We start from the raw sequence: 12,059 nt of genomic DNA on the forward strand, positions 1-12,059 counted from the left end.
CATGTTCAGTATAAAGAATCCCCCACCCAACTTGTCCGACTCCAAACGAATATCATTTAAAAAATGTTAATCTGAAGTGTACATTGATTTATAAGTTTGGTCCATGTCCCATCCTCTAACACGGAGTAGAAGAGGTACCCTACAGCCTGTCACCAGGTGGGGGTCGAGACTCTTTGGCTTCACTTTTGGGCAGCCTTCATGTCGTCCATCTTTATTAGGGCCCGAGCACCAAATGGTGAGAGGCCCTATTGAAACTGTAGGCATTATTCTTATTATTCTAACCCAAATGAATTTGCTTTTTGAGGGCTTTAATTTACAGTCTATCATTGATATTATAGAAGCATAATATTGTCGCACCACCACAATTGTATCGTAGGCGTGCTCCTGCAGTTAGGTGGCACACTCTCTGTCTGGGATAACTCCCTTTGACAAAACACCTCCCCTGGGTCGAGCATTTCAGCTGGTACTGTAATGGATCATTGTCGCAGGAAAAGAATGGGGGTAGGTGATTGGGCCAGATGTTGACGGGGGCGGGGGCTGCAGTTCTCAGTGTCCGACACTGGGTGCTGCTGCTCGGCAGAGAGGGGAGGGAGGTGCCGTGGTGAGACGTGGAACAGCCGGGAACAGCCAGACTGCCTCTGAGCTCCATGCCATCCAGACACTGATCCACCGGGACCCACTCAACACCAGCATGTAACACAGCAACACACCAAGCCGCCACCTGAAGGTCTGTAACACACCGACGTCGCCATGGAGGGTGGACTCATCATTACTTTCATATCGGTGGCGATGTTTGTGGGTTGTTTCCTACTTGGATTCATCCCGCTGCTGTTCAGACTGTCCGAGGTGAGTGTTGATGTTGTCCTGAAGTCCCAGATGAGTGTACACGCATCAACAATGTATCTCAACCTGCAGTGAGAGACCTGCTGATGGTGTTATGTGTGTTTACTGAATCAGTTTTGTGTGTAATAACACTGTGGAGGAGGAGGAGGAGGAAGAAGAATCTCACTGATCAGCTGACATCATAGATAGATAGAGTACTTTATTCATCCCCGAAGGGAAATTAAGTTGTCATAGCAGCCAGTATATTTGATTACAATAGAATAAAATAAAAAATATTGAGGTAGAAAGAATAAAAAACAGAAGCACAAGATAAAATAAAATAAAATAGGTAGATAAGGTGCAGTGGCAAGATGATGGTAATAGTACTGATGATATGATGGTAATGTTATTGTTAGACAGTATATAAGAATAGTACAGTATATATAGAATATAATATAACATAATATATATTTATATATAATAGTAATTATACCAATATAAAAGCAGTATATAGTAATAATGGCAGCAACAGTATATATAATAATAATAGTAATAGTGATATAATCATTGATCATATGATCATGTGTCCACTCTTTCAGAAAAGCCTGCAGCTGATCACTGTCCTCGGGGCTGGACTCCTGTGTGGCACCGCACTGGCCATCACCATCCCAGAGGGAGTGGGTTTACTGGAGGAGTCATGGATTGGTGAGCAGGGCGCTGTACCCACCAACCCCATGTACAATCTGAGCTGAAGGAGGGAAATCTGCAGCACTTAATCTGCACATGATGAAGTGATTGTTTGATTGTGGCCCTTTGCTGAAGGGTGATGAAGCCCATAGTGATTGAAGTGGTTCAGTCATTTTGTGCATGTCCACCTGTGTCTTTGTCTGTGATCAAAAGCTCTCCCTGTCCTTCATCTTCTCTCTGCAGCATCCTCCTCCTCCTCTGATGGGCCTTCCTCTCTGAATGGCAGCGACAAAAACACAATCTCCACAGAGAGAGGCCGTCCGCCGCGCTTCTTCATCGGAGTGGCCCTAACGCTGGGTTTCACCTTCATGTTTGCAGTGGATCAGATTGCAAGTTACATCTCCACGCGTGGCAAGTTGGCTGACCTCTCGCAGCTTCACCTAATGTCCGCCACTGTCTTTATTCCTCACCACAACATGTGCGACGTCTCATTTCAGGCCAAGCAACTCAGCCGCACAAAAGCGTCGGCGTCACTACCACGTTGGGGCTGGTGATTCACGCTGCAGGTACTTAAATATTTACAGCACTTTTCCTTTATCATTACTTGTGTATTTGCCCAAGGTAAGTAAGATGTTTCAAGGAATTCCATGTAGGGCCTGAAGCAAGGACGATTCCCCACAAAGCTTTAGAGTTGTTCAAGGCCTCATGTGACTCAGCATGTGATTCTGTCACTGAGTCTTTTATGTTGAAGGACTTTTTTCTCAGTTTAAACCAAGACTTGGAAGCTTTTGCTAATTTCAAATCTAACTACATGTAGCTTTCAGAAGCTGAATCTCTCTGAACCATCTGTTAGACTAGTAACAAAGAGTAAAGTGTACATGGTTCCTACGGTCATGAAAAACCTGGAACAGTCATGGAATTGTTAAATGTTTATTTCCAGGCCTGGAAAAGTGCTCGAAAAAATTTAAATCCCAAAAGTTTTGGAGAAGTCATGGAAATTTGTTATATTCATATTTTCATGTTGTTGATTTACGCTGAATTTTAAATAATTCATGTGCTTTTAAAAGAAATATGATAGGACCATAACCGGTTTACCTCTACTCAATTAGACATTTTAGCTTTTACTTCCTTACTGGCAGGACGCCACCTTCTTCTCCACTGGAAGTCGACTAAAGCTCCCTCTATTACTCAGTGGCTCAACAACACCATGTCTTTCCTAAAGCTGGAAAAGATCAGATATTCAGTGAAAGGTAGCGCTAACAAATTTTATAATAAGTGGCTTCCCTTTCTTACATTCTTCCACTCTCTCCAGTCCCTGCCCCCTGATTGACGGACCCCCCCCCCTCTCTCTCTTTCCTCTCTTTCTTCTTCCTTTTTATTTATTCATTTACTTATTCTTTTTTTTATTTTATTTTATTTTTATTTATTTATACTGTGCAGCTTTGACACTTAATTATTACTTAATAGAATTTTCAGTTATTTATTTATCATTATTATTCTTATTTTCATTGAATTGTGTAATGTATTGTTCGCAGGACCACATTCATGTGGTCCTTTAATTAAGAAAAACATACAAGGAGGTTGACTGTATCATTGATTCTTGTTCTTCTGTGCCTTACCTCCTAATAAAAATATTTAAAAAAAATTCAAAAAAATATGCTCAAAATACAGTATACGGTATGCTTCAAAATTCTCTTTGTTATCTTAAATACTGAATTTTGTCACTTTTCCATGTATACACCAAGGTTTCACAAAATGTTTGGTCATGGAAATTTGGTTTAAAGTTATTGAAAAGTCATGGTAAAGTCATGGAAATCCATTGGTCAAAATGTGTATAAACCCTGTACTATAATAAGTGCCTAGAAGTGTCCCAAGTATTGCACCTTAACACTAAGAGTGGGACATTTCTAGGCATTTTGCCTCAATGATAAGTGCCTGGAAGTTATCGGCTCATTCTTATTGGTCGGGACATTAAAACCTTTCTCTAAAAGGAGTAGGAGGAAGCTTCATGCCTCAAATAGATTATATATGCAAAGAAGGGAAAAATAAAATAGAACATGCAAAATAGAAAACCTAACCTGTCAAATAGATGAGGGTGTGGCTGTGTTATTATAATGGTAACAAACTTCATCCGTTTCATGTCACACAGAAAAGAAGCACAAACATCCTCTTTAGTCGCAGCCTTCTGTATGAACATCTTTTTTCTTCTGTGTACAGCCGATGGATTTGCTCTCGGAGCTGCTGTGTCCACGGGTCAAGTGACAGTGCAAGTCATAGTATTTTTTGCAGTGATTCTACACAAGGTGAGTTTCTCAGAGAGAAAAATATGGTGGTGATCGTTAATCATTAGGGCGGCTGTGGCTGAGGGGTAGAGTGGTCGTTCTCCAACCTGAAGGTCGGCGGTTCGACCCCCAGTCTGAACCATCTGCATGCCGAAGTGTCCTTGGGCAAGATACTGAACCCTAAATAGCCCCCCATAGAATAACAAAGTGCTGCAAGTAGATGCACTGTATGAATGTGTGTGTGAATGGGTGAATGTGAAACTGTACTGTAAAGCGCTTTGAGTGGTCTTCATCAGACTAGAAAAGCGCTATATAAATACAAATCCATTTATTTAAATCCAAATCCATTTAATAAGTTGTAATAAAGCGGACCCTCCCTCTTATCTCCCAGGCGCCCACAGCTTTTGGTTTGGTCTCGTTTCTGATGCACTCAGGACTCGAGAGGAAGTACATCCAGGGACACCTGCTGGCCTTTTCAGCTGCCTCACCTATAGTTGCCATCACCTCTTACTTCATATTACATTCAGTGAGAACACAGCTTTATATCTCGTATCTCAGTATTTCAGTCGTTGGTTCTGTTATTATTTTTGATTTCATGTGTTTGTCTGTGCAGTCTGGCAGCTCGCCTCAGAACCAGCTCAGCTCCACAGGCGTGGGAATGCTCTTCTCAGCTGGGACTTTCCTTTACGTGGCCACGGTGCACGTTCTCCCGGAGATCAACAGCGGCAGAGCAGACCAGGGCCCACCCTCCTCTGACCCCCAGCAGCCCACCGCGGGAGCTGAGACCCACCAGCGGCGCCACGTGGGGCTCCTGGAGAGCCTCACTCTCATCTTTGGGGTCGTGCTCCCCATGGTGCTGGCACTCGGGCTACATGACGACTGAGAAGAAGAAAAGAAAGGGCACAGTGCCACCGCACCTGAGGGGAAAGACTGTGAGCACCTTTCTAGCCTAGTCTGTAAACTCTAGAGGAAATACAATATGACTGGGACGGGGGTTTACTTTTGTGTGTTCTCTGTGAAACTGCTCCTTGAGCACAGCTTTTGTTTGTTTTTCAAAAGACCTTTGCAGTCAGTATAAAGACTCTGATGGCAAATATGTCGTCCTCTGTTGACTGAGTTTCCATTTCAAGAAAACATAATGGGAAACAGAATAGGCTACATTTGCTGCCAAAGCTGAGAACAGGGCCTGGTAAGCGGTGAAATCCCAGTAAGTCGATAGATAGATTTACAGGAACGACCGGATCACATGATACTGTCTGTTACACCAAAGATACGAGAACTGGGCAAGGCTATTTTTTTTTTTTTTTATTTCCTTGTTTTGTTGTTTAGTCTGGAGCTCAGTTTTTCTGTTTTATCAATGTGCAATAAAACTACACGTGAGAAAGGATGTGAAACTTTCATGTAATTAAATAGGAGTTATAGTTTTTAACGTGAGATTTTTTACTGACTTTTGGACGCGTGTCGGAACGTGTAACAATACTTATGAAGTCTGTAGGTCTGCTAGATGATATGTGAGTCAGCTGGACACACGTCTCACTGAATTTATGGTCATGTCACTTGTTTTTCTCAATTTTGATGATTCCTCTTAATTCTTCAGTGAGTGCAGACGTTTATATGTAATAAAAACACGTATGCTTCTGTTATAATGATGCCTCAAGTTACTTTTTTGATGCAAACGTAAACTATCTGGTGCTAATTCATTATTTAATGATCAAAGTGTCAGGTTGCACCCTTTTCATCAACTGCCTCTGAGAACTTGACATAGAAAAATCAGGCTGGTGTTAAACACAATAACAAGATTAAGACATTTTGCTTTTAATTATATAATAAAATTATAATAAAACATATCCAGATACAATAAAATCATGAGAAGGAGTGAAACATACAAAACACTGTCCAATATGTCATCACTTCACTCAGCTGTTTCTACTCTACATTTATATATTTCTTTGGTTTTGCTTCAATTCCTGCAATTTAGGTTAATGTTAATCTGCTTAATTCACATAAATGTATATAAAAAAGGTTTCTATAGAAACACAGTGGTGGTCAGACACAGTGGTGAGCTGAACATTACCCAGAGGTCAACGCTGCAACTTCTGGCTCATCTTCCACATCCAAACATTCTCCCTGAACCCCTCCTCTCCTCTCTGGGCTCCACTGGCTGTGATTGGCTGCTTATAGCAAATTCAAAACACTGATTCCAACTCCTTCATGTACCACCAGAGGCAGTTTCACTCACCCACACTTCTCAACTCTCCACAGGCAGGACTGTGTGTAAAACTAAACTGTGTCCTGCTGGATCTCTCAATACAAACCACTCTGCTGGATCTTCCTGATGGGAGGTCACCACAAGGTCAGACCTATAACTCCAGGTTCCTTCTTTGCTTTAATATATTTAAAACAATATATGGCACCATCCTTTGTGTTGGATATCTAATCGCACTGTCACTTTGTGGGTCGTTACACAAATAAAATTCTGCACATCCCTCATTGAGCTACATTGAGAACAATTCTAACATGATAAGGATCCATGGTGTGTTCAAGGGCCCTCTGTGCAGCTGGGGGCCCCAACATGTATTTAAAGCTTCAGCTGCAGCCCGGTAACAACACATTCATCGACATGTATGACGTGCCTTTGCTACATTTTCATGTCACTCATAGTTTCATGTGGCTCATGGAGGCCGTCAGCTCAGCCTGCAGAGCCATCTGGTCAAAGGTCCTTCTGTGTGTCAGCTGCCTCGCCCTGTCCATCAGGTGAAAGGAGGCCCGAGCCAGCGTCTTGGCCTCCTCCTGTATTTGCTCTCGTTGTCTCCGCAGCCTCTCTCTCCTCCAGTCCTTCATGCAGATGTAGCTCTCTTTGAGCCTCCTCATCGCCTCCTCCTCTCTCTGCAGCCTCTCCCACAGCCTCTGGTGACAGAGCTGCTTGTGTTGGTTGCGCTGCTGGGTCCGCTGAGCTCTGTCCCGGTGCTGGGCGGAGGTGAACCGGGCGGCCCGCTCCATGCGCCGCTGGTTCTGCTGGACCAGGATCTGCTTGTGCGTGAGCTGCTGGACCCTCTGCAGCTGGGACCTGTTGGAATTTCAAACTTTTAACTATAGGTTGTATCTGACAGAATTCTAAACAAATAAAGATAGCATCATTTCAAATTAAATTTATACTCTTACCAAATAAAGATAGAAGTATTTTTAGTTAGATATTATGCTTAGTACAAATAATTTAATAATAACCTTTTCCTTCCTAATGTTTAATCTACAAATTATAAATGTGTGCGTCACATTGATGGTCAGTCTCACAGCTGTCTTGATAGGAGGTCAGACAGAGTGACGTTGTTGACTTAATTTTGTATGTTGCTTTGGTTTCGAGGATCCGAATGTTTACACAGTCAGGATTGTTTTGATGAAGCAGAAAACATAATAATCTTTTCTCCAATTGTAAACACCTTTGGCCCACATTGCATCTCCTGGTTCAAGGTCTTTTATGAAGTAAACAGGTTGCCTAGCAACTATAGCGTCATTGGGAGTGTCTCCCTGTTCCAAAAAGCCAGGAGGATGGATTACGCCTGCGCACTTCCGAGGAGGAGGAACGAAGATCTACTGCTATAAAATAGACAGATGCCGGATGTTCAGCGAGCTCTGATACAACTAATGTACTGGAAGCCCATTGCTTTGCTGTAACCTGTTCATTGCTCTCCTAAATAAATACTTTGATTGACAAACCAAATTGGCTCTTCTTCTCTTAAAGAAGTAACGATCACGTTTTTAACAGACCTCAGCTGCGCCCTCTGACCCTGCTCCTCCTCCCGGGCTGCTCGCCCCTGCAGCTCCTTCAGCCGGGCCTCCACGGCCTGGGTACGTTTCTCATAGGAGTGATGCAGCTTCTTCTCCAGGGTGCTCCTCATCTGGGCCTCCTCTTCCCCCACACGCTGTTCTATCTCCTGTTTCAGAAGGATGTGTCGAAGGAGCTCTTTGTGGTTTTCCTCCTGCAGCCTCTTCCTTTCTTTCTTCTCCTGCAGCTCTCTGCTCCTTCTGGCCTTCTGCTCCTTCTCGACTGACACCTGTCCAGTGGTGTATAAAGTACTTGAAAGCCATACTTGGGTAAAAGTACAGATATCTTACCTGAAAGTGACTTCGGTAAAAGTAAAAGTTACCCGTCAGAAAATGACTTGAGTAAAAGTCTGAAAGTAGCTCATATTAAAAGTACTTAAGTATCAAAAGTATCTGGTGTTGAAATGTACTTAAGTATCAAAAGTAAAAGTACAAGTACCAAAATTAAAAATGCAAAGTGCCTTTTATATTAGGCCTATACAGACACAAAACAACCCAAAATGTTTCTCCTCAAGATTTATCTCAACTGACTGAAAAATTATAACAACAATATGAAAATAATGTATATAATGTATAATTTTACAAAGTTTGAACCCTAGATGAGAGAGAGAGAGAGAGAGAGAGAGAGAGAGAGAGAGATGCTCAAGTAACGAGCCAGTTTGAGAATGTAAGAAGTAGAAAGTACACATATTTTTGTTCAAATGTAACGAGTAAAAGTAAAAAGTCGTCAGGAAAAGAAATACTCAAGTAAAGTACAGATATGTGAAAAATCTACTTAAGTACAGTAACAAAGTATTTCTACTTCGTTACTTCCCACCACTGCACCTGTCTCTCCTTCTCCTGCTCCCTCTTCTCCTTCTCTCGCTTCTCCCTCAGCATCTTCTCCTGGCAGTGTTTGCGTCCCTTCGCCTCTTTCTGTGCAGCCTCCATCTTTCCTCTACGCTGGTTCTCCACCTCCTCCTTCAGCCTCCTCCAGCGGTCCTCCTGCAGAAGTGCCTCCAGCTTGAGTTGTACTACTTTCTCCTTCTCTTGACGCTCCCTCACCCTCCTGCGGGCCTCCAGATCCTCATGCCAGTGTTGCACACTCTGCCTCAGTTCCCTCCTCCTCTTCTTCTCCACCTGAGCCTGCTGGGCCTCCATCTGCCTCTGGGCCTCCTCTCGCTCCTGCTTCTCCTGCTGACAGTGCTCCAGGCGAGCCTGCTCCTCCTCGTGCTTCACCAGCATGAGAGCAGCTATCTTGCGGTCTCTCTCGGACACTGTGACACACATCTTCCTCCTGATGTCCTCTGTGAGCCTCTCCAGTTTCCTCTCGGTCGCTGGGGAGTGCCTGAGGTCTCCCAGCCTGTAGCTGCAGACTGTGCTCCTGTCTGGCTCTCTGGCACCAGCAGCAGAGCCGGAGGACCTGCTGGCTGGTTTCCCTTTAAGGCACAGGTCTGCATAGGGGATGGAGTGTCTCTGTGTTGACTGATCCTTCCCTTTGGCGACGGGCACCTCCTCCAGGCCCGGCCACCTGTCCCCGGCTCTCCCCTGGATAATCCTCTCCCGCTCCTCTCGGCACATTTGCAAAAGCTTCGTTCTCTCCCTTTCGTAGGATTCGTGCATAACTCTCACCGCCTCCAGGGGAACATCCCTCTGCTCAGCGATCAGCTCGTTCAGGGATTTGATCAGAAGTTCCACGGGTTTGATGCCGAGACGCGAACAGGACTGCAGAGATCGGGGGCTGGTCAAGACATAGCGGCTCCTCTCCGCCTCCGCCAGGTCGAAGTTGTCCAGGTCCAAACGAAGCACCGGGAAGGTGGTCCTCTGCTCCCCATGCATGACTCCGGTCTAAGCAGTCCAACCCGCTGGATGTGAAGTCCAGCTCCTTAAGTGTCCTCCGCTCCCTCGTTCCAGCTCCTTCTCTCGCCCTCTCGACTCAGGGAGGTCATGGAGGGATTAGAGCTGCGTGTCGTGCTCGGCTGTGATAAAACCACAGACAGAGAAATGTCCAGACTAGAAATGTTTTTTGTAAATATCTAAAGTTTGTCCACACAAACCCGATGAAACGTTTAATTACAGATTGCACCGAATAATGTAGAGAACTATGACCTCATGGGAAATAAACAGGAAGCATCAAAACAATAGCAAAGATCTAGAAAGACTCCAGAACAAGAGAAATGTTTTCCTAAATGAATCTTTTTATTATTAAAACTCATCCTTTATGCATTCTTTGCGCCAAAATGATTTAAAATCAATGTAAGGCCAATATGAGCAGACTGACTTATTTACGTGATGTTCTTAAAATTGCTTTAATTACAACAACAACAAAAAAAAAGAAGAATTCCAACAAACCCCGTCAGGTATCAGTTTAAACACGTTGGAAGAAAAGTACAAGAAGACTGGTAACAACTGGGGGTGACGCTTCACGTTACCATGACGACGAAACCACGACTTCACAGTAAAGGGCGACTGTAGAAATAATCACACGGTTAGAGCGCCATCTACCGGTACGACTGTCCACCGTCACTGAAGTTAGTTCCACCTTCGAAAGACGGTGGGACGCTCTGAGAAAATCGATCCGAAGTTTTATGACTGTGGTCAAATCAGCCGACACACAAAATTATACTGCACTCATATACTGACACTTATGGTAAACGCATCCAAACCGCCCAGAAAGGGGAAGGCAACGGAGTACTCGAAGTTAGAGGAAGAACACATGAGGGCATACGTCCGGTTTTCAAAATAAACTGTTGACATGGAGCCTATACAAACTGTATACTTGAAAAATAATTTATTGGATTAAATTCACAAGAAGTATATATCGTCTTACTTCTGTCATTTTCATGAATAGCATTTTGACAGTATCAATTATGAGATTTTACGAAAAATAAAAGTCACACATTTTTAGCTTCAAGTAGCTCATTTCTGGATACTTCAAAGTACTATATAAACACTTTGCTCAATAATTCCAGAGAGAGACTGATATGCCTATGTTCAGGACCTCTCTGATTACCTACATACTGAATGTTAAACATTTTTACTGTAGGGATTCAGATATTTTTCCAAGTAAAGTCCAACATTTCAACTGTGGAATATATCATTTCAGGATACTTCAAAGTACTAAAAAAACACTTTGCTCAATACGTTCAGAGAGAGACTGATATGCCTGTGTTCAGGACCTCTCTGACTACCTACATACTGAATGTTAAACATTTTTACTGTATGGATTGAGAGATTTTTCAAAGTAAAGTCCAACATGTGTACAATCAAATCAGTTCATTTCTGGATATTTCAAAGTTCTTTAAAAACTCTTTGCTCAATAAGTTCAGAGAGAGACTGATAGGCATGTGTTCAGGACCTCTCTGGCTTCCTACATACTGAATAATAAACATTTTTACTGTATGGATTGAGAGATTTTTCAAAGTAAAGTCCAACATGTGTACAATCAAATCAGTTCATTTCTGGATATTTCAAAGTTCTTTAAAAACTCTTTGCTCAATAAGTTCAGAGAGAGACTGATAGGCATGTGTTCAGGACCTCTCTGGCTTCCTACATACTGAATAATAAACATTTTTACTGTGTAGATTAAGAGATTTTTCAAAGTAAAGTCCAACATGTGTACAATCAAATCAGTTCATTTCTGGATATTTCAAAGTTCTATAAAAACACGATGCTCAATAAGTTCAGAGAGAGACTGATATGCCTGTGTTCAGGTCCTCTCTGACTACCTACATACTGAATATTAAACATTTATACTGTATAGATTAAGAGATTTTTCAAAGTAAAGTCCAACATTTTCACTGTGGAATTGATCATTTCAGTATTGTCACTGTAGAAAATAGATAATTTTGGGTACCTCAAAGTACTGTAAAAACACTTTGCTCAATAAGTTCAGAAAGAGACTGATATGCCTGTGTCCAGGACCTCCCAGACTACCTACATACTGAATATCAAACATTTTACAGTACAGTACTCCATGTCAACAGTTTATTTTGAAAAAACGCCTTGGATGCGTTTACCATAGATGCGAGTGTCGGCTGGCTTGACAGCAGTCGCTAAGGTGCACAACTGAAGTTATGTCCCTAACATCCACTGGTGGCCACTAACACCTGCTAACATCTAATGGCAGATGATAACTTAAATTGTGCAGAAGACCTTCAAACGTGCAAGGTATATTCACCATCTTGCCTATATTCTCAAATGAGATCCAGTTGAAGGCAGGTGATTTGACAGCACAGTATTGAATTTTGTGACAAGTTTGAAGGAAAGGATCTGCACCGCTAAAAGCTTTGCTCAAAAGATAATAGATAGATAGATAGATAGATTACTTTATTCATCCCCGAAGGGCAATTAAGTTGTCATAGCAGCCGGTATATTTGAATACAATAAAATACAATACAATAGAATAAAATAAAAAATATTGAGGTAGAAAGAATAAAAACAGAAACACAAGATAAATAGGTAGAT

The 12,059-nt window shown here is 42.5% G+C and overlaps 2 protein-coding genes across 2 annotated transcripts; one reads left to right on the top strand and one right to left on the bottom strand.

Moving 5' to 3' along the window:
- The first annotated feature begins 750 nt into the window (after positions 1-750).
- LOC133020949 (zinc transporter ZIP9) lies at positions 751-4,674 on the top strand. The gene is made up of 7 exons (XM_061087724.1): positions 751-846; positions 1,422-1,527; positions 1,753-1,920; positions 2,007-2,075; positions 3,727-3,812; positions 4,183-4,317; positions 4,405-4,674. The coding sequence occupies exons 1-7, from the start codon at positions 751-753 to the stop codon at positions 4,672-4,674; spliced, it is 930 nt and encodes a 309-aa protein (XP_060943707.1).
- A 1,772-nt stretch (positions 4,675-6,446) lies between these two features.
- Positions 6,447-9,431, bottom strand: LOC133021041 (coiled-coil domain-containing protein 177). Its single transcript, XM_061087811.1, has 3 exons — positions 8,439-9,431; positions 7,557-7,843; positions 6,447-6,858 (listed from the first exon to the last, which is right to left on the bottom strand). Exons 1-3 carry the CDS (start codon positions 9,429-9,431, stop codon positions 6,447-6,449), a joined length of 1,692 nt encoding a protein of 563 aa, XP_060943794.1.
- Between the last annotated feature and the right edge of the window lie 2,628 nt (positions 9,432-12,059).

Source organism: Limanda limanda, chromosome 15 (assembly GCF_963576545.1).
Source record: "Limanda limanda chromosome 15, fLimLim1.1, whole genome shotgun sequence".
NCBI lineage: Eukaryota > Metazoa > Chordata > Actinopteri > Pleuronectiformes > Pleuronectidae > Limanda > Limanda limanda.

Excerpts from the sequence above, each read along its gene's own strand:
- LOC133020949 (XM_061087724.1), top strand. The coding sequence starts at position 751 with ATGGAGGGTGGACTCATCATTACTTTCATATCGGTGGCGATGTTTGTG. Across the intron at positions 847-1,421 it reads TGCTGTTCAGACTGTCCGAG|AAAAGCCTGCAGCTGATCAC; the intron begins GTGAGTGTTGAT and ends CCACTCTTTCAG. Across the intron at positions 1,528-1,752 it reads ACTGGAGGAGTCATGGATTG|CATCCTCCTCCTCCTCTGAT; the intron begins GTGAGCAGGGCG and ends TTCTCTCTGCAG.
- LOC133021041 (XM_061087811.1), bottom strand. The coding sequence starts at position 9,431 with ATGCATGGGGAGCAGAGGACCACCTTCCCGGTGCTTCGTTTGGACCTG. Across the intron at positions 7,844-8,438 it reads AGCAGGAGAAGGAGAGACAG|GTGTCAGTCGAGAAGGAGCA; the intron begins GTGCAGTGGTGG and ends ACCACTGGACAG. Across the intron at positions 6,859-7,556 it reads GGTCAGAGGGCGCAGCTGAG|GTCCCAGCTGCAGAGGGTCC; the intron begins GTCTGTTAAAAA and ends AAATTCCAACAG.